This window comes from Glycine max, chromosome 1 (genome assembly GCF_000004515.6).
Source record: "Glycine max cultivar Williams 82 chromosome 1, Glycine_max_v4.0, whole genome shotgun sequence".
NCBI lineage: Eukaryota > Viridiplantae > Streptophyta > Magnoliopsida > Fabales > Fabaceae > Glycine > Glycine max.
In genome coordinates this window covers 27,041,788-27,064,120 of record NC_016088.4, presented here as the reverse complement: position 1 = coordinate 27,064,120, position 22,333 = coordinate 27,041,788, and the positions used below count along the sequence as shown (strand labels likewise).

At 28.2% G+C, this 22,333-nt stretch overlaps 3 protein-coding genes across 7 annotated transcripts; 2 read left to right on the top strand and 1 right to left on the bottom strand.

The window, feature by feature from the left end:
* The first annotated feature begins 8,775 nt into the window (after window positions 1-8,775).
* On the top strand, window positions 8,776-21,898 carry LOC100801637 (SOSS complex subunit B homolog). Of its 5 annotated transcripts, none has more exons than XM_006573210.3 (6): window positions 8,776-9,050; window positions 9,619-9,722; window positions 14,223-14,305; window positions 19,322-19,384; window positions 19,460-19,539; window positions 21,262-21,898. In XM_006573210.3, the coding sequence occupies exon 6, from the start codon at window positions 21,287-21,289 to the stop codon at window positions 21,704-21,706; it is 420 nt and encodes a 139-aa protein (XP_006573273.1). In that variant the 5' UTR covers window positions 8,776-9,050; window positions 9,619-9,722; window positions 14,223-14,305; window positions 19,322-19,384; window positions 19,460-19,539; window positions 21,262-21,286; the 3' UTR covers window positions 21,707-21,898. The 5 variants fall into 5 exon arrangements, with proteins under 5 accessions (XP_006573273.1, XP_006573272.1, XP_006573274.1 ...); XM_006573209.3 differs by having other exon boundaries at window positions 14,216-14,305; XM_006573211.3 differs by lacking the exon at window positions 9,619-9,722.
* LOC102659721 (myosin-binding protein 1-like) lies at window positions 10,413-13,777 on the bottom strand. The gene is made up of 3 exons (XM_041014240.1): window positions 13,717-13,777; window positions 11,074-11,909; window positions 10,413-10,949 (listed from the first exon to the last, which is right to left on the bottom strand). Exons 1-3 carry the CDS (start codon window positions 13,775-13,777, stop codon window positions 10,413-10,415), a joined length of 1,434 nt encoding a protein of 477 aa, XP_040870174.1.
* LOC121174623 (uncharacterized) lies at window positions 14,735-15,700 on the top strand. Its single transcript, XM_041014239.1, has one exon. It carries the CDS (start codon window positions 14,735-14,737, stop codon window positions 15,698-15,700), a length of 966 nt encoding a protein of 321 aa, XP_040870173.1.
* Window positions 21,899-22,333: the final 435 nt, after the last annotated feature.

Here is a 22,333-nt window from a genome sequence, read left to right as displayed (position 1 = left end):
TTATACGAAATATTAAATTAAGGGACTTTTTTAGGGTTACATAATAAAGAAAAATTAAGAAGCATGAGATGGAGAAAATCCTGATCGTGATCGTGCAATCATCAATTGTAGAAAGCGAAAATAACAAAAATCGTACCATTGTTGTTCATCTTCTTCAAAGCTTGAGAAACTTTTCCCCCATAATCTAAGATTCTTCACTCATTTAGAAACTTTCTATCGAAATGAAATTTGAAGCAAAAAGGTTCATTTTCGCGCAATCTTCCGGGTCTATTAATGTCCCAGGCCATTGTATACTTCATAACATCTAATGAACTTTGAAAAAATAATTAAGTATTTAATGTATTTTTTTAATATAAATTTATATAACTGTATAAATATATTTTTTCTATATCTTAAATGATATCATTTTTTAAAAACTTTTACTTTTCAAATGGTCTAATGGAAAGAATATTTTAATTAGAACATTTTAAGGTCATATCTTACTTTCCAAAAATATTAAATATTAATATTTCATTAACTAATTGATACAAAAATTTATGGAAATTAATACCAAAAATTGATACAAAAATTTATTTATCTATTTGAAATTAAAAAAAAATTAACGAAATTAATGGCCTTATCATATTATAAATTCAATATTTTGACTTTAAAAAATTCATAACTGACTTTTATAAATAACTAAGTTATTAAATATTTTTTAATTATTTTCCTTAAAACTTATTAAGTAGAAAAAAATAATTATATTAATTAATATTTCATAATATATAAAGTAAAAAATAAGAGTCCCATTAATGAATACCTTTCAAATATTAGATATAAACAATGTATTGCTTTTAGAATAAAAAAATATTTAGAAAATTAATTGTCTTATCATATTATAAATTGAATATTTTGACTTCAAAAATTTAGTATTTGACTTTTATAAATAACTAGTTTTCTCTACTTGTGCGATTATGCATGCACGGGTGAACAAAGATGATTTGAGTGTCTTTTTTAGATTTTATTTTTTTAACTTTAAAAAATGAGTATAAACGATGTCAAAGAATATGACAACTTTTACCTTATTGTTTTTGTGTACATAACTGATGTTAAACGTATTTACTTTTTTAATAGAATTAGACAACAATATTTATTAAGAAAATATTTTAAATATGCAAAACTATAATAGAATTAATAAAAAAATGTAGTATTTAATTTGTGCATAAACATGCATAATATTATTTGAATTTTATTATATTTATCTTGAATTTTTATCATTTTTATTTAATTGAAATAAACAATTAAGTAACAACAAGATTCATACATAATAAAATTAAAGTGTAATATTTAACTCGTGTTATTTACCAATATGATTTAGCTAAGTATAAAAATAGACATAAATAATTACCACAAAGTGACAATAAAAATAAAAATTTATCTAATACAACAATACAGGGTAAGCAAAGTGTGTGAGTATATTTATTTGAAATTTTTTTAGTATCAGATGTAATTTATCCAATCATAAAATACATAGACTTATTACCAACAATGTGACAAATAATATTACTAATATTATTAGAATGATTAAATTTAATGTTATTTATATTAATAATTAAAAATAATATTCTCATTTCAATATATAAGAAACAAAAATCTACTTCCTGTTTATTATTTTATTTTATTTGAATCTTAACTATTTTATAGGTATACAAATATATAAATACTGTAAAAATAGCATAGAATGTTATATTCGTACTTATTCTTAACTTAATTCTTATAATTAAGTACTCCAATTATATTTCATGAAAATTAGTAATTAAAAATAATGATTTTATAATATATATATATATATATATATATATATATATATATATATATATATATATATATATATATATATATATTATATGTATATGGTTGATTTAAAATCATTTATAATATTATATGTTTATTTAGAATTGTTCCTTATGAGATGTGATTTGTCCAACCATAAAAAATATAGACTTATTATCAATAAAGTGACAGATAATATTACTAATATTATTATAATGATTAAATAAAATATTATTTATATTAACAATTAACAATTAACAATAATATTATCATTTCTATATGTAAGAAACAAATATTTAATTTATCAACACCAATAAAAATAATTAATTAAATTTATTTTATATTGTCATAAAGTTAAATTTTATTTCAAATCAATTATAAAACACAATGATTACCTAAATTGATTAGTCCTAATATAATTACTCATGCAATGTACCAATATAAATATGCATTAGTGCAATATAAATAAAAATATATAATAGTTAAAAGTTATCAATTTTATACTTTCCAATTAAAATATAACAATATTTTTATATAAAGAGAAATTTAAACATTATTTATATAAAACTTGTATACATTAAATTTAAATATAATTATCTAAAAGTCTCTCTGCTTAAAAAAAACTAATGATTATTAAAAAAAATCATCCAAATGGATTTGAACTAGTATGGATACATATGTGATGGATGAATATAAATATGGATTATCACAACATAAATAAAATTTATAATAGTTTAAAAATATATCTTGCATACTTTCAAATTTTTTATATATAAAAATTTAAATATCATTCATATAAAAGTTGTATATATTAAATTAAAATATAAATATTTAAGAGTATCTTAACATAAAAAAAAATCAATGATTATATAAAAAAAATCAACCCAAAGGATTTGCCCTAGTATATTATCCTTGTAATAGATGAATATAAATATGGATTAACATAACATAAATAGAATTATAGTAGTTCAAAAAATATAAATTTTATATTTTAAAATTTTTTTTAAAATGAAAAATGTTTTGATATAAGAATGTGTTTGGATGAGAAATTTAAAGTAGGGAAAGTAATTTTTAAAGGAATTTAAATTCCTTATTATAAAATTTATTGTTTGAATGTTTTATTAAAAGAATTATAAATTTTGGGAATTTTAAAAAGAGATTTTTAAAGTACTGAAAACGTGGGAGTGTAAATACCATCGAAAAATAAAGAATTCTAAAATTCTCAATGACTTGGAATCGAAGCAACCACTCTCTCTTTCTTGAACATTCTCACTCGCTCGCGTCGCTCTCTGTTGCTCTTTGGTTTGTCTCTCTCACCCGAACTCTATTTCTTAGGGTTTGATTAGGGTTCTTCCTAGGTTTTAATTTAGGTTTAATGTGTGATGTACCTTTCTCTTACTCTGGTTCTTTTTCTCTCTTTCCTCCCTCTCATGTTATCGCAAATTATATCCCTCACTTGTTTTTCTTAATTAATTGGGTAGCTTCGAGGTATTATGTTTCACGTTTCATTGGAACAGGAGTGGATAATTAATTTACTAGTAATTTTTTAAATTTCATGGTATTACTCATTGTCCTGTAGATGAATCCCCATTTTTGCATTTTTGAAGTAATTGTTGTGCTGCAAAAATAGGGATAGAAATGGAGAATTACATTGAAATGCTAATAGACATTGACCTTATGATAACTTACATTATCTTGTCTCACTATATGGTGCTTTCCTTTTCGTGTCTTACAGCTTTCCTTACAAAAGGACTTTGCAGGGTATAATTGTTGCTTGTTTTATGACAATAATGTACACTTAAAATTTTATTTGATTTTCTATCTTATCTTGGGACTTGGATGCTTAATTTTGCTATAATTGGTTGAACTTGTGTTGGTCAAGGGTGGTTTTGTTCTTTACAGGGTATAATTGTCGCTTGTTTTATAACAATAATGTACACTTAAAATTTTATTTGATTTTCTATCTTATCTTGGGACTTGGATGCTTAATTTTGCTATACTTGGTTGAACTTATGTTGGTCAAGGGTGGTTTGGTTCTTGCTCTGTCTCATGCTTATTCAATTATTTTTTGTAATAGTGGCTATGTGCATCATATGATAGAAAACTCATGGAGTTATGTATACAAAATAACAACCAAGGAGGAAGTCATTTATTTAAAACTAGACACATATTCGCATGTTGTGTAGGTTTATAAATAATTAAAGAAATATTTTAAAAAATTATTTGTTTGATAAATTAAATTTAAAAATATAATTGTCAATGATATTTTATATTATTTTCTATTAAAGGACACAAAATAACTATGTATAAATTAAGATAATTTTTTATTTATCAATATATTTATAAGGAAATATTCTAAATTTGGGGGCTAACCACTCAACTAAAGTTGATTAACGTAAAGATAAAAGTAAGCGTTATGTATAATATTATAAAAGCAATATAAGAATAAAGTGAAATTGACATGATAAAGCAGACAAAGAAATATATTTAATGAAAGAAAAATAATCAACCATAACAGTAAAACACATAAAAATGATGCAAATAAAACACCAAAAATTGTTCATTTAAATAGATTTTTTTTGTTTTTATTTCTTTTTGCTGGTGATTTGTTGTTCACTTTTGTTTTCTATAGTGTGCTCCTTTTTAAACTTTGAATTAAGATTTTCTCTTTATCAAAGGATGTTAGAACAATTTGTTTAGTATCTTTTCTCCTTAATGGACTTTCTAAGATTGAATAAATTTCATTTGATGATGAAAATGCATCTTTTGACTTTTTGGATACTTGTAACTTTGAGCTTTTACTTATGATAGATTATTTTTTCACATTTTTTTAATGGACTTTCTTCTTCTTTTGATGATGAAGATGCATTTTTTGACTTCTTGGATAGTTGTAGCTTTGGACTTTGACTTGTGACAATTTGTTTATTTGCCTTTTTTCTTAATGGATTTTGTGAGATTTGATAAACTTATTCATTAGATGATGAAGATGCACATTTTGACTTGTTGGATGCTTGTAGCTTTGGGCTTTGACTTATAATTAGTTTTTCATCTAACTCATCTAATTATATTTGTTGTGGTGAAGTTGACTCCTTTTTTTTATAAAAATATTAATTAGTGGATGAAACTATTAATATTTTGTACAAGAAGTAAAAATTTAAATAAATTATAAATATGATTACCTGTTTAATTTCTTTGAGAAAATGATCATGTTGAATGATTTTTTTTGTTATAAAAGTCTTTGTGACGATATAGGTTTGAAATCCTTCCTTCAATTTGAGCTTGATTTAAAAAATAAAAGTGTGTTTGCAAAGGATATACACTATTGGGGGTATATCAGCCTTATTTGCATTTTTAGTATGAAAGAGTTCAGATGTTATTGTGTTTAGAATTTGTTGCGTATCTCGATCAAACATTGTGAATGTTCTTTCAATTGTATCCTGAACCTAAAAAAGGTTTTAAATTTTTTAATATTTATTTAATCATATTATAAAAAATAATTCATTATATACAAATATTAAACCTTATTGTTGGGTACTTGGATGACTTTTTGCAAGTGTATTAATTTCCTTCTTTTATAACTTTCTTTTGGCATCTGTCACATGCAACATACATAATTTCAACTAAACGTATCGTCGATATCATTGATTGTTGTATGAATTGTGAACACATTATCTTATTATTTTATATATGTTCAAACTAAGAAAAAAAAATAAAGTATTATTAAATATTATGAATATGAAGTTCGTGGTATGTTAGCATACTTGTAATATTGATACCCATTTCATGGACATTGTATCTTGCAAAGATCTTCTATTTTTTTATATTTTGTTGTTAAGATCAATGTTGGCAGAACTTGGAGAAGATAGTTCTTTTATTTGATGTTGCTCCAATTTTTTCTACAAAGTAGTTATTTAGAATATATTTTTTTAAAAAAAATTTAACTATATAAATCAAAGAATTAGAATAAACTAACAATTTTGTTTGTTGAATGTAAAAAAATGTGTATAATAAAATAAAATAAAAGAAGGAAGTTCATTTTATCTTTGCAAAATTAAGATTGTCTAGGTTGATATAGATCCTTGTAGTTGAGTTGCTTGAATACTCATCTGAAAAATAATTATTCAAATATAATTGTTACTAAATTAAAATTATTATAGTGAATAAAATATAAAAAAATTATTGTAAGCAAAAAGTACGATATAGACTTAATTGAATTAAAATTATTTATTTATTAAATAAGTTGAATTAAAAACAATAATTAAGATAGTAAAGAAACATCTCAAATAAATAAATAAATATCAAATTAAATAAACATGCTAATATAAAAATAAAAAGATAAGAATTTATGGATCAATTTTTATTTAAAGATTATATATATATATATATATATATATATATATATATATATATATATATATATATATATATATATATTAAACTTAGTATCAAAATTAAATTTAGAAAAATAATTTCAATTTGCATAGTAAAATGACAAATGACAATCGTTTAATGTAAAAATTAAGTACAATTTAATCATCCATTTATTGTACCATTAAGAACAGGAACCGAATTCAGATCAGCAGATATAAAAGAACAAAAGATCAAAATAAATAATACAATAAGCAGCTCACGTAACAGTCATCAATGCATTTAAATAATGGTATATCCCATCTCAAGATATTTAATGCACCATTAATATCAAGTTTTTGAATATTGGTATTAATTGCTAGTGATATTCTTGTTGTAATGTTCAAATATTGATAATAAAAGCATATCAAATAACAAATTTATCTTTTGATGTGAGTTATCATTCACATGCAAAATCTCATAATTATCACACGTTTTAACATCACAAGTGTGTATCTAAATTAATTAAATGATAACTTTCCTTTGGGTCGATCACCATTCATATAAATAATCACATACGTTAACATTTCTCATGAACAATCTACACAAGAAAGGTCACTTTGGTGATATCTTGATTCAAATAGCTCATTTAAATGTTAAACAATTAAAATGATATACCATAGCTAATTTTTGAACATTGATACACCAAATCCAAAATTAAAACATTTCTAGAGTAAATTATTTTAACTTTATTTATTTATTTTAAATTTTAGAAGCCTATGATTGTTATTTTAATTTATTGTAGTGGACTCTAGAAGTCGGAACGAGCACAAAGTCCATTAAAATATGTAAAATATCTAAAGTAATTTGCTTCATCTTACCAACAAGATGTAAAATATCTAAATTCATTTAAAATTTAGGATATGCCAGCCGCCTAAATAAATAAAATTTCTAAAATCATACCTGAATCAAGAATGGGTGGCTCTGATACCAAATGTTGAGATTCAATCAATCAACCTAATTTGACTCTAAGAGACAATTATCAATTCTAACTACATGCTTTTTATATCCATGTAGAGAGAAATTACTGCATAAAGATAAATAAAAACCTCATTGTGTTCTCATGCTCAAAATCATGATGAAAACTAAATGCGGAAGTATAACTAGATTAATCATAATGGAGTGATGAAAGGTGGATAAGGATCAAGATTGGTTTTATGATCTCCAGGTGTAGAGATCTTCAAGATTGGATTAATCATAACGGAGTGATGGGGATAAAGAGAATAAGAAACTGTACGTGTGTCGCTCCTTTCTATAGATGGAAACCATAACCACCTCTTAGACTGATAATTGACATCAGTTACCCCAAATTTGATAATTATAATTTGGTCTCTCATCAAATTATAATATTACTAATGATATCTATACAATTAGTCTTTCATGACGTATATGTCCTTAGCCATAATTTTATATTGATTAGACCACTTTAATATTTTGGCTAATAAAATAATAGTCTTAACTCATTCAATTATGTGATATATATATATATGACCCAAAATTACTAACATCATAGGCATAAATATATACTAGAAAAGCCTTTTGATACAAATTCAATAACAAATGGATTATGCTTAAATATAATTTTTTTTATAGATATTCAATCTCAGCAAAAAAGGTGACTATGAGTTCATGATCACAAATACCCATGTTGCTAACAAATTATGGACTTTGTTCACTAAGAAAGAGAGGGGGAAAAAGAGAAAGTGAGGGCGAGTGAGGTTCAATTCAGTGACTCACATAAATTATAAATGAATTTTTATTATTGAGACAAATAAATCTTTAATTTAACAGAATGGGAAGGAATAAGGTTTTGGAGTATATACATGTAAACCTCAATCAGGTTTCAAGATCAGGACCTAATTAATGAAGGTACAAAGTAGACACATAAAAATTCAACTTATAATCAGTAATCATCCTTATGTGACTGGACTGGACTGGACTATGCACAAGAATATCACATGCATTCCCTGCTTCGTAAGTATCCTACTCAGAAATTGTTTAAGCCATAATCACCCAACTCTCCCCTCATCATCTCTTTACCTCTATCAATTTTACAAGAACCTTATCAAATTTTCAACACTAGCCACTAACACTAGTAAATAAATAACCATAGAAAAAGTATTGTTGGTTTTAAACTTCAAGCAGAGAAGAAAATATTGATAGCAGTGCAAGAGAATAACAAAGAAGCTAAGTTTGTAATATTTATCCTACGTTTTTAGTTTATTAAAATTCTCTTTTTAAAATTCCCAAATTTTATAATTCTTTTAATAAAACATTCAAACAATAAATTTTATAATAAGGAATTTTAAATTTCTTTAAAAATTATTTTCTCTCACTAAAAAAAATGTTAAATAATGAAGGTTATTTTGCGAAGGTTTTAAAAATCTCCTTAATTTATTAAAAACTACAATTTTTTTGTAGCGGACGTGAATGATAACCTATGCTAATTAAATATTATTTTTTCACACTTTTCTCTTTAAAATAAAAAAAATCATATTTTTTCCCGGAATAAAAATTCCCTCTAAAAAAATTACAAAATCCCAATATGTACTGATTGTCCCCAACCTTCAATCCCTAATTCCACCCCTCACTTCCTCTCTCTTCATTCTTCTTCTTCTCCTTTCTCCGCTCTTCAATTGTTTCGTTTTCTTCTCCGATTTTTCCTTTCGATAAGAGTATCTATTCTTTTTTCCTTTTCCCTTTTCCGATTCCCTGAACAACCATCCTACGCTAGGGTTGCAACTATTTGTTATCCATCGCTGCTGTTTGTGGCTTGCCTTTTCAATTATTCACTCAAACAATGTTATATTTGTCTGCGACAATGAAATTAGGTTCACAAATTCGTTTCGCTCTTGATTCTGAATCATATACATTTTTATTTGATTTCTGTGTTTTCGTCACACAGTGTCTTCGTTTCTTAAGTGATTTTGATTTCGTTCTGATATATTCTAGAGCTAATAGCTATGAAGTAGTTTCTTAACCATATACATTTTTATTTTGATTCCCTGTTATGCCATGTGTTAAGGGGACTTGCGAATTGATATTGAGCAAGTGTTTTGTTCCTTCTTCAATTTGTTGGATATACATTTTGATCTACAAAGATACAAATGTCGTTTACTGTCTTTGGATATACATTTTGTTGATTTAGTGAGACAGGGGTGTGCCTAATGCCTTTCCTTTGGCTAGTGAGAATTGCGGCTTATAATTTTGTTGATATTTTCTAATAAGAAACAAATTGAATTGTCTGACCTAGGAAGGTATTGTGATGTAAATGGTTGCGATAGTTTTTAAATTTTGAAGTTGAATGAATTTTGTTGTAACAGCTTAACTATTTGTGGGATTTGATTGGTTTGCCTTTTCTGATAGTCCACTATTCAGCTTAACTATTTGTTGTAACAGCTTAACTATTTGTGGAGGCAGAAAATGAAAGGGGTGGAAGTTCTGAACAGAGACGGTCATGGTGGACTATCAAGCTGAATAGTGGACTATCGAGCTGAATAAGAGTGAGAGAGAAACTTGCTTTTATTATGCCTTAGCTTCCTTTCTTCTTTGATTAAAAAGAGTTTAATACACTCTTAAATCTCACATTCCCCTCCTTAGTTACAACAAAATTTGCCCATCATCACTCTCTTATCCCTTTCATCATTCAACAACATCTTTCTCAATTAAAATTCCTTGTTTTTTTTTCTTTCTCGGTACCGCACATTTATACTCACATGTTCTGTTCTTTTCCATCTGGGTCTGTTGCTGTCTCATTCTGTTCCTAGGACTCAGATGCCGATCTTTGACACAAATGGGGTTGTGAGTTTTATGGGAAAGTTTCTACCTTGATTGTTGTTTTCTCTATGGGGTTAAGGTAACCATGATGGGTATGATGAAAGTTAGCATCTTTGTGTTTTTAACCCTGATGATCACAATGGGTTGTTATGGTGTCACAAACCCGAATGATCTCAGAATTCTGAATGATTTCAGAAAAGGGTTGAAGAATCCAGAGCTTCTCAAATGGCCAGACAATGGAAATGACCCTTGTGGCCCTCCTTCATGGTCTTATGTGTACTGTTCTGGAGGGAGAGTCACTCAGATTCAGACCAAGAATCTAGGTCTTGAAGGATCATTGCCTCCAAAATAAAGAAAGAGATGCCTTGATTTTTTACCTAATCGTTCAGCAATAACTACTGACCTTATATACAGCCTCAAGCAAAAGGTTGATCTAATTCTCTTATCCCAATCTGGCGTAATTGTTGTAGCTGATCAGCTATTTCCTGCAATAATTTAAGTCCTTCTTCTCCATTGCTCGATAAGTTGATACTATGCTTAAGGAAACTCAAATCTGCCTCAAGAACTTGCAACCTTCCAATAAAATCTGAAACCAAACTACCAGTAGAAGATAAATCATTATTCCTACAGAGCGCAGGGGAGCTATGTCCATTGTATCCAAGTTCACCATTTTGCTTGCAAACTGGAGGTTCCTTGGATGAGGAATCATCACCCATGTCATCTGAATTTAATTTAGGAGAACAAACAGTTTCTTGCATTAGAATATTATTATCCAACTTCTCACAATTTTCCAGAGATTCCTTTTCATCGTTTTCAGAATTTAGCCAATTATCCCGAGATTGATGAATATTCAGGAAAAAGTAAACTTGCTTCTCCAACTTCTTCAAACGTTGGGAAATATATAACCTTTCATCTTGAAACTCCAATGGTGAATTTTTTACAGATTGAACATTCTGTTTTTCCAGAGATGTGGGTAGAACTTCAGATTTGTCAGATATATTAGTATTTTCAGAAACTGACTTTCCAAGGATACTTTCATCCTTTTCAATGCAAATGATCCAATCCAATATCTTTCACCTTCATTTCAGAGTTTGTATCCACCATGCTTTCCAGCACTGATTCATCAGGGAACTTCTTCCTATATAACTCAAGCTTAGCTTCCAACTCTTCTATCTCTTTCTCCTTCTCAACAAGAAGGCAATTAGCTTTTTGCAAAGCTTCTGTTTCATACTCAGACTCCTCATCCATCATTCTTAAGTATTGCAAGGCTTCCATATGTAATGTTGCCTTTTCTTCCTGCAGCCCTGTGATCATGGCTAATGCTTGATTTGCAGCAACTGCAGAAGCATTTCTTTCTTCCTCCAGCTCTTTATACAAAGCATTAAGTTTCCTGTCATGGTCAACTTGTCTTTTTAGCCTGTCGACTGCGCTTTCACCTTCAATTTCACTAACAAGGCTTCCATCTAGAGACAAACCATATTCATTTCGCTCAAGTGAAATCATTTTTTGAAGTATCTGGATTCCAGCAGAGTTAGAAACATCAGAAGTCTTCACTTCATCACTGTTTATAGACAATCTAGGACTGATATCATTAACAGACAGATCAGTCCCTCGAGTAGCTGAAAATTGTGACAGCAATATCTTCAAATCTTCACTAATTCTTGTAGAATCCTTTCCAAGCCAATGTTCTACAAGCATGCCAGGTCTTCCTCTGCTGTTACTGACAGCTAGCTTATAGGCATCACCAAGATCTAGTAAATTGGGATTTTGCTGACCAATATCACTAGAAAAGGGGGTTGACTCTAAACCTGCTTCAGATGTTGTCAGCTTATCAACTAACTCAATTATTTCCCCACAGTCTGTGGTTATTCTTTGTTTAGATTTTGTCCCTACTTCATCAGTTGTCAAATCATCTACAAAAAAAAATGGACCAAAGGCTTATTGTCAGTACAAATACTCATGGTACTTATGGACTTAAAATAACTATGCTTTGTGAATCGGGATCAATAACTATTCTTTATAGGAGTGCTTCTGTTTTGACTTTCCTTCAATGAGCTTGGGCTTTTTCTAGCTGTTCAATGGCCCCTTCCACTTCAATACTTCCAAATTTCAAATAGTTCTCAAGATTCTTTGTTTTCGATTATTCTAAGTGGATGAATTTGTGCTGAACTGTAGAATTGTTTGGTGGAATTGGAAAAGTTTGGTTTTTGTTTTTTGCCTCTTGATTACTATAATTTGCAGTACAACCTCGAATTTAGCTTATGTTTGTGTCTTAGTGTATTAATTGTTTGTTAATGGCCCAGCACTCAAGTGAGAGAAATTCTTAGTTAGAGAGAGACAAATAAACAGTTGATAAATGTAAAGACATTCCTTGAAGATTAATATGCATTGCTAAAATGGCCTATACAACCTCACTCATCTCAACGTGATAGATATGTTCTAGAAGATTGTGGACATACAAGGTAGTTGTGTATACAAGAGCTAGTCTATTTGGAGAAGCGAACAACTCTCAAATGAAGTGTGTTAATTCTATCTTGAACAACTTTTATAGGATTTCTGGGAGAGAAAAAAATTGTACATAGAAAACTTCTATTTGTTTCTCAAACAATATGGATCACAACACTCGACATTCTCTTTGTAACATGTCTAAGTTCAAAGTGGTTCCAAGCTTAGGGAAGTACTTGGGAATTCCTCTAACAGGGAAAACCCAAGTGGCTTAGAGTTTATCTAGTTGGAAAGCTCAATATTTGTTTATGGCTGGAAGAATTACACTCGCCAAATCAGTGATCCAGACGCTGCCTATTTACTCCATGATGTCTACCCAAGTTTCTAGTAACATTCTTAAAGATATTCAAAAGATGCAAAGGTCTTTTATTTGAGGGGATAATGACGGGGGAAGGAAACATCACGTTGTTGGGTGGAAAGCTATGATCATGCCCTAGCATAGTGGTGGTGTTGGAATGTGTGACCTTACTATTATGAACCAAGCGTGCCTAATGAAAATAGGTTGGGCCTTTAGAATGGGTGATGGAAGTCTTTGGGCTGATGTCTTGAGGGGATAATATGGTCAAAATTAGTTCCTTAGAGACTCTGTAGTGGTTAAATCTACTGATCCCCCTGTGGAAATCTATTGTGAAGTTGTGACCAAACATTATTAATGTTGAGAGGTGGATTGTCAACAATGGGAGAAGTATCAGAGCTTGGTAGGATAAATGGGTTAATGATATCACTATCCTGAAAGCTTTTATGTAGGATATGCCCCCTTATATCATGGAGTTTTGGGTGGTAGATCTTATTAATGACGAAGGAAGTTGGAATTTTAATCTACTAAACTTTCATCTACAGAAGTATATTGTTAATTACATTGTTGTTATTCTTTCTCCTAAAAGTAATGCGTCGAAGGATAGAAGGATTTGGCCTAGGGAAAGATTGGGTTCTTTTTTTGTGAGTAGTGCCTATAGAAGATTGTACAATTTTGAGCCTTCTACCCAGCAGAATGAATGGTCTTGCATATGGAGACTCAAGCTTCTCGAGAGGTTGAGGATCTTTATGTGGATTGTTAAACACAATAGGCTTAGTACTAGAAATAGACTAGCCAAATGGGGGACCTTTTCTCCTTTTCTCGAAATCTTTGTTTGCACCTTTAAAAACATTTTGAGTCCTGACTCTAGAAGATTGTGGACATACAAGGTAGTTGTGTATACAAGAGCAAACACAAACTTTTTATGAGTCCAGCCAGACTTGAGAAGATTGCTGATATTTTCTGCATAACAGTCCCCATGAATACAGACACAGTAAAACACTAATTCTCTTGTTGAAAACTCATTTGACCTTAAATTCTTGATGAGTACAAACTAATTGAACCCTTTTATCTGAATTCTCCAATTCACTTTCCATTTCCATAAAGGATATGTGATTTCTACCAACATACATCTGAAACTCTTGCATCTCTAGGAACCATGAGTAAAGGATATGTGATTCTATTACAGCCTAATAAAGCATGTAAAGTCTACTTGATAAGAACACAAAAAATAAGTGGTTAATTTGGCATTGATGCAAGCAATTTCGGCTTGGATTTGTAGCACACTTGCTCCAAAAAATAAGTGGTTAATTTGCTTTTTCTTTTTTGGCTATTAAGGTCATATATATATATATATATATATATATATAATACTAACTTGTATATAATACTAACTTAATTTCCTTATTTTTTTTAAAGCTTGTAGCTGAAGTTCTTGAGAGGTGCTGAAATTGGTTAGGCAATAACAAAAGACACATTCCCCTGCTTTCATTTACTGGAAGTTCAAAGGTACTTCATCTCTCTCTTATTTTGATTAAACATTGTAATCTTTATTTTTATGTGTTTACAACGTACATTACATTTTCATGATAGTATTTTTATGTTACGACCTCTACTAGTTAGCTAACAAGTGTAATTTATTATAATTTTTTGTAATTCATTTTTTTTGTTGGTTCCATTGGTTTTTATTCTAAATACCTATTCTTATTTTATAACATATATGGTAGTAGCTGCAACATAAAAATTAGTATTGAATCTTAGGTTATGCTTCTTCCCCCACCAATTATTCTTTTTAGTTAGAATAATTATTATAGTTTTTCTTCTTAATTTATATTATAATTTTGTGGGGGACTTACTTTTTTTAATACAAATTATACTATGTTATATTATCATAGTGTGATAAATTATTTTAATAAAATTGTTTATGTATCTTTTGTAATGGATAAGTCATGGATTTCAAAGGCCCGAAACTCAATTGATTACTCCATTGGTTTGAGTAAATTCTTAGATTTTGCTTTTAAGAATGGAGCTGTAGGAGAAACGATTCGGTGTCCATGTCCAAAATGTGGATTTATGAAATGGCAAACTAGAGACATAGTTGAAGATCACTTGCTATATAAACCATTTCCTCAAAACTATGTTATATGGGATCTTCATGGTGAAAAGCAAGCATTAGAATCTTCTCAAGTGGAAGATGTTTTCCAAGATAGTGGTGTTCAACCTCAAAACCCAATGGAAATGATGATCAATGACGCATTTGAACAATTTAGGCAACATGACCCTAATGTAGGTGCATCACAACCATTAAATGAAGATGAAATAGTAAATGATGAACCAAGAGAAGATCATAATGGCTTTTATGAGCTTCTAAACGATGGGAGCCAAACATTGTATGAAGGAAGCAAGTACACAAAACTAGAATTTATAATCAAATTATATCATATAAAAGTTTTGTGTGGATTAAGCGATAAGGCAATGACTATGATATTGGATTTGTTAAATGACACATTTGAAAAAGCAAAGTTTCCTCCTTCTATTTATGAGGCAAAGAAAATTATTAACAAGCTTGGTCTTAATTATAAAAAGATAGATGCTTGTCCAAAACACTGCATGTTGTATTTGGGAGATGATGAAAAAAGTTTGGATGCTTGTAAGCATTGTGGTACATCTAGATGGAAACCCAACAAGAAGAAGAAAATAGCTGCAAAGGTTTTACGTTACTTTCCATTGAAACCAAGATTGCAAAGATTGTTCACATGTCGTAAGACTGCAAAAGATATGAGATTGCATGTTTTGGAAGACAATAAAGATGGGTTGTTAAGGCATCCAAGAGATGGAGAGGCATGGAAGACATTTGATTTAATCCATCTTGAGTTTTCTTCAGATCCTCGAAATGTTCGTTGATGGTTTTAATCCTACTAGGACCTTGAGTTCTACCTATAGCATCTGGCTAGTTTTCTTAATTCCATATAATCTTCCACCTTGGATATGTATGAACCACACTTCCTTTATTCTATCAATGATCATTCCAGGCAAGCAATCTCCTGGAAATAACATAGATGTGTACCTAAAGCCCCTTGTAGAAGAGTTACGTGAGTTATGGAGTGGTGTGGACACCTATGACTCATCCTTAAATGAAAATTTTAGAATGCGAGCAGCTCTTATGTGGACAATTAGTGACTTTCCTGGCTTAGGCATCTTATCTGGTTGGAACATACACATAGATCTATTTTAAATTTCTCATCCAAACACATTCTTATATCAAAACATTTTTCATTTTTAAAAAATGTAAAAGTATAAAATTTATATTTTTTGAATACTATAATTCTATTTATGCTACGTTAATTCATATTTATATTTATCTATTATACGGATAATATACTAGGGCAAACCTTTGGGTTGATTTTTTTTTTTTATGTTAAGATACTCTTAAATATTTATATTTTAATTTAATATATACAAATTTTATATAAATGATATTTAAATTTTTTATATCAAAATATCATTCATTTTTTTATTTGAAAGTATGCAAATTATATTTTTAAACTATTATAAATTTTACTTATGTTGTCATAATTCATATTTATATTCATCCATCACACATGTATCCATACTAGTTTAAATCCATTTGGATAATTTTTTTTAATAATCATTAGTTTTTTTATGTAAAGAGACCTTTAGATAATTATATTTAAATTTAATGTATACAAGTTTTATATGAATGATGTTTAAACTTCTCTTTAAATAAAAGCATTGTTATTTTTTAATTGGAAAGTATAAAATTTATAACTTTTAACTATTATATATTTTTATTTATAGTACACTAATACATATTTATATTTGTGCATTGCATGAGTAACTATATTACGACTACTTAATTTAGGTAATCATTTTGTTTTATAATCGATTTGAAATTAAATTTAACTTTATGACAATATAAAATAAACTAAATTTATTATTGGTCTTGATAAATTAAATATTTGTTTCTTAGAAATGAGAATATTATTGTTAATTATTAATACAAATAATATTTAATTTAATGATTATAATAATACTAATAATATTATCTGTTACTTTATTGATAATGAATCTATATTTTTTATGGTTGGACAAATCAGATCTCATACTGAAAAATTCTAAATAAATATAATATATATATATATATATATATATATATATATATATATAAAATAAAATCATTATTTTTAATTACTAATTTTCATGAAATATAATTGAAGTACTTAATTATAAAAATTAACTTAAGAATAAGTGCGAATATAATATTTCATGCTATTTTTACAGTATATATATATTTGTATATCTATAAAATAGTTAAGATTCAAATAAAATAAAATAATAAACAATAAGTATATTATTGTTTCTTATATATTGAAATGAAAATATTATTGTTAATTATTAATATAAATAATATTTAAGTTAATCATTCTAATAATATTAGTAATATTATTTGTCACATTATTGTTAATAATTCTATGTTTTTTATGATTAGGTAAATCACATCTGATACTAAAAAAATTTCAAATAAATATACTCACACACTTTGTTTACCTGTATTATTGTATTAGAGAGATTTTTATTTTTATTGTCACTTTGGGGTAACTGTTTATATCTATTTTTATACTTAAGTAAATCATATTGGTGAATAATATGAGTTAAATATTACACTTCAATTTTATTATATATGAATCTTGTTGCTGTTTTATATATTTTAAACATATTCTTACTAAATGTTACTTAATTGTTCATTTCAATTAAATAAAGGTAATAAAAATTTAACATAAATATAATAAAATTCAAATAATATTATGCATGTTTATGCACAAATTAAATACTACATTTATTGTATTAATTCTATTATAGTTTTTCATATTTAAAATATTTTCATTATTGTTGTCCGGTTCAATTAAAAAAGTAAATACAGTTAAGATAAAACCATCACATACACAAAAATAATAAGATAAAAGTTGTCATATTATTTGACATAGTCTATACTAATTTTTTAAAGTTAAAAAAATAAAATCTAAAAAAACACTCAAATCATCTTTGTTCACCCGTGCATGCATAATCGCACAAGTAGAGAAAACTAGTTATTTATAAAAGTCAAATACTAAATTTTTGAAGTCAAAATATTCAATTTATAATATGATAAGACAATTAATTTTCTAAATATTTTTTTATTATAAAAGCAATACATTGTTTATATCTAATATTTGAAAGGTATTCATTAATGGGACTCTTATTTTTTACTTTATATATTATGAAATATTAATTAATATAATTATTTTTTTCTACTTAATAAGTTTTAAGGAAAATAATTAAAAAATATTTAATAACTTTAGTTATTTATAAAAGTCAGTTATGAATTTTTTAAAGTCAAAATATTGAATTTATAATATGATAAGGCCATTAATTTCGTTAATTTTTTTTTTAATTTCAAATAGATAAATAAATTTTTGTATCAATTTTTGGTATTAATTTCCATAAATTTTTGTATCAATTAGTTAATGAAATATTAATATTTAATATTTTTGGAAAGTAAGATATGACCTTAAAATGTTCTAATTAAAATATTCTTTCCATTAGACCATTTGAAAAGTAAAAGTTTTTAAAAAATGATGTCATTTAAGATATAGAAAAAATATATTTATACAGTTATATAAATTTATATTAAAAAAATACATTAAATACTTAATTATTTTTTCAAAGTTCATTAGATTTTATGAAGTATATAAATGGCCAGGGACATTAGTAGACCCGGAAGATTGCGCGAAATTCCCTTTCTAAACAATAGAACCTTTTTGCTTCAAATTTCATTTTGATAGAAAATTTCTGAATCAGTGAAGAATCTTAGATTCTGTGGGAAAAACTACTCAAGCTTTGATGAAGATAAACAACAATGGTACGAATTTTGTTATTTTCGCTTTCTACGTTTGATGATTGTGCGATCACGATGAGGATTTTCTCAATCCCATGCTTCTTAATTTGCGGATTCAATTCTGTGTTTACTGTTTTGATTAGGGTTTAGGATTTGTATGTATTCTTGTCGTTTCGAATTGCTTGACAATGTTATGTACCTGTTCAAATCGTTTGTTGTTCTGGTTTTGTTGGGCTGAGATCCTTTATTAGCAATAAATTCAAACCGTATATTTAAAATCCTTCGTTTTTGGGGTGGAATTTTGTAAAACGGCAAAAGAATAGGTATATTCATAATGGTAAGTTATGTAGAAAGGTTTGATAGACCAGGTTTTTGTCTAATATGTATGTGTTATGCTATGTATTAAAGTCTGAGAGAAATGTTCTCATTGCGAAAAACTATGGGATTCTGTCTAATATGTATGTGTAAGGCAATTGGTTCATTTGGTTGGTTGTGGCTTAATTGTTTTCTTTTTTTATTCTATCTCTTGGCTTAAGAGGGATTCTTGGTGATCGTGATGTATTTGCATATTTCATGTCTGTTTGTTAATTTCCTGATGTACTGAGCTTGCTCTTATTGTATTTTTGCAGTCTTCACTTGCGGCTGCTAGAGCAGACAACTTTTACTATCCTTTGGAATAGGAACCGAGTCAGGTATGTTTGTGTAAGGGCACCGTTAAGCTCCACTATAGCCCAAGAATTGTTTATAGACTTTGTCTTCCTTTTCAGGGTTCGCTGAACAAGTTTCATGGTCAACATGCCTTGCAGGAGAGGGCGAGAAAATTAGATCAGGGTATCCTGATTATAAGGTAATCAACGGTAGCTACAGTAACCATTAAATCATGTTAACTGTTTATCTCTTTCGAATAAGGGATCCCGATGTTATCATGTTATGTGGCGTTCTGTTGTCTGGAAAATGGAATGATTAATGAATGTGAATGATGAGCCTGTTTTGTAACTGATGTTTATTCTGTATCAAGTACATGGACAAACTACAGACTATCAGGTGTATAAATATCAAAATTGAAAGTATTTTGATAGATGTTATGAATTATGAGTATATTTTAATGATCGCTTATGATTGAACTGAATGTATATAAAATTTTACATGTTTGAACTTGTTCTTGCAAATTTATATTTTCTTGTTTATAATCAGAATAACATATTTATACAACAATTAAGGTTGTAAAAGTTGAGATCCCTCTTAGATCAGAAAGGGGATGGCGAAGACCCATGTAAGCATAAGTTTGTGTGACAGATTCAAGAATGTCTAAGCTGATGTATATGGAAGCTAGGAAAAATTGTCTTGACTCTTGAGATATCTCATTCTTCCAACTGAATTTAAATTTGTTTTTGCCTAGGATACCATGTTGAAATTATTTCTCTTTTAATATTTAGTGTCATATTAGCTACCTAAACTATTATCAGGTTTGAGATGCCCTTTGGTATATGGTGTGGAGGATGCAATTCAATGATTGCAAAGGGTGTTTCAAGAAGGGCTGACTTTGATTTTGAGGTGAAAATGATGATTGTTGGAAAAATGATTGAGCTGTGACCACTTAGAGACTGTATAGGCATCCCTTTTGATAGGTTGGTGTCAAAGTCTTGGTTTAATATTAAAGAAGTGTAGTGTTACCAACAATTGTGTTATTGTGTAGGTCTGTAGGACATCTATATATAACAGTGCATAGAAAACAACTTTAGTTTAGCTTTCAAACTTATCTTATTTTGTTTATATAATTGATATTCAAACTAGTTTTTAATTGTCTATAATGAAATTATAGTTATGAATAATGAATGTTAAAAATGAGTTGGATCTGAGTATTTTTTATTTGTGATTTTAAAATGTTTTTTTTATCTTGTTGGAAAGTATACATTTTTTATGTTGTAATTCTAAGTTTTTATTTTTAATATATAATTGGAGAAAAACAAATATATATATATATATATATATATATATATATAATAAATTTATAAGTGAAAAAATTAATTATTTTAGTCTGGGTATAAGATTTTATAAATTAAAAAATTTAATTATTTTATTCATATACAGATTTTAGAAATATTTTTATCATTTTATCAAAATAAAAAAAAATGGAAATGAAGAAATTTAATTGTTTTATCCAAACACAAGATTTTGAAAATAAAAGAATATAATTTTTTTATCCAAACAAAAAAATTTAGAAACGAAAGATTATTTGGCGCGAGCAATGGCATAGGGCTGTATTCAAACACGGTTTGGCTTTCGACACTTATTCATCTTTCTATCTACTCTTTCCATTCATTTTCTCATTCTTCTTCTAACATGTAAGTTTTGATTGCAATTTTTTTCCCTAGTAAACTTTCACAAAAAAATTAGGTAATTACCATTAATGTGGAATCGCAGTGGATGTATAACTTTCTATCACATCACATTTTAATTTCTACGAATACATGTCCTGCATTTTTAATTCGGTTTCTAGAAGCTCCTCAAATTAATGATTTTTGCATTCTTTACCAAAAGTTGTGTTGTATTATCTGACAAACTGTAGGTTGTTGAAGGAAACAAGTGAAAACATGATTCTTCTCAAAGACATTGTGCCTGCAGCTCAGAACAATATAGACACCAAATTTATCATTTTGGACAAAGGCAAAACCACAGTAGAAGGGCAAAACAAGATATGCCTGGCTCTTGTGGCAGATGCGACTGCAGCTATTCATTTCCAGTTCTGGGGCGACGAGTGTGATGCTTTTGATTCAGGTGACATAATTTGTCTTACCAATGGCATATTTTCGTACCAGCATGGGAACCTTATACTGAGGGCAGGGAAGAGAGGGAAACTAGTGAAGGTAGGAGGGTTCACTATGGCCTTTGTTGAGACACCAAACATGAGTGAGATTCATTGGATTCCTGACCCAAACAATTCTAAGAATTATATCCAACAATATGTAATATCTCCTGTGTCACGCATCTTTCCTCCTCCTTCTGATATATAAAAGGGATGTGCACTTTTATCAGATCTGCAATATTTTGTGATAAAATAACCTTTGTTTTATCACTTTTTTACTTGTTTTTTCTTCTTTTTTGTCATTGTTGTGATGGAAGTTGAGGTTAAGTTCCTCTGTAGTAAAACTATTTAGTAAATTGCTTATTGGTTCATATAAGTAAATAATTAATGTTCTGATGTCTTTTTGGACGCACTGTTTTGATGTCATTTTGTTTGATACTTATGGACCTAGAGATAATTTATAACTTCTATGCAGGCTACCGTATTCTGTTATCAGTTTGGTATAAAAGAAATTTAGGGGGAGGGGATGGTGTCATAGTACAAGGCATGAAAAGTCTTTGAACTCAATGAGCGCTCGCAGAGGTACTTGTATTTATCTCACTCCTAGGAGATGAATGGGACGTCAAACCTGTGACCTGTTTGATGGGAGATCCTATCTTGCTCCCCTTGACCAACCCCTTGGGTTTTATTCTATTGTCAGTTATTAAGTTATATAGATGAAAATTTGTTGCTTTACTATGGTGTATTTGGAGACAAATGAATGAGAAGTTGTGGGATGGAACTCAGAAGCCGTCAAATATTTCAGTTAATTTGGCACTCCAGCACCTGTATGATT

Excerpts from the sequence above, each read along its gene's own strand:
- LOC102659721 (XM_041014240.1), bottom strand. The coding sequence starts at position 13,777 with ATGGGGACTGTTATGCAGAAAATATCAGCAATCTTCTCAAGTCTGGCT. Across the intron at positions 11,910-13,716 it reads TCTGGCTGGACTCATAAAAA|ATGATTTGACAACTGATGAA; the intron begins GTTTGTGTTTGC and ends TTTTTTTTGTAG. Across the intron at positions 10,950-11,073 it reads ATACAAACTCTGAAATGAAG|AATGTTCAATCTGTAAAAAA; the intron begins GTGAAAGATATT and ends CTGGAAAAACAG.
- LOC121174623 (XM_041014239.1), top strand. The coding sequence starts at position 14,735 with ATGGATAAGTCATGGATTTCAAAGGCCCGAAACTCAATTGATTACTCC.
- LOC100801637 (XM_006573211.3), top strand. The coding sequence starts at position 21,287 with ATGATTCTTCTCAAAGACATTGTGCCTGCAGCTCAGAACAATATAGAC.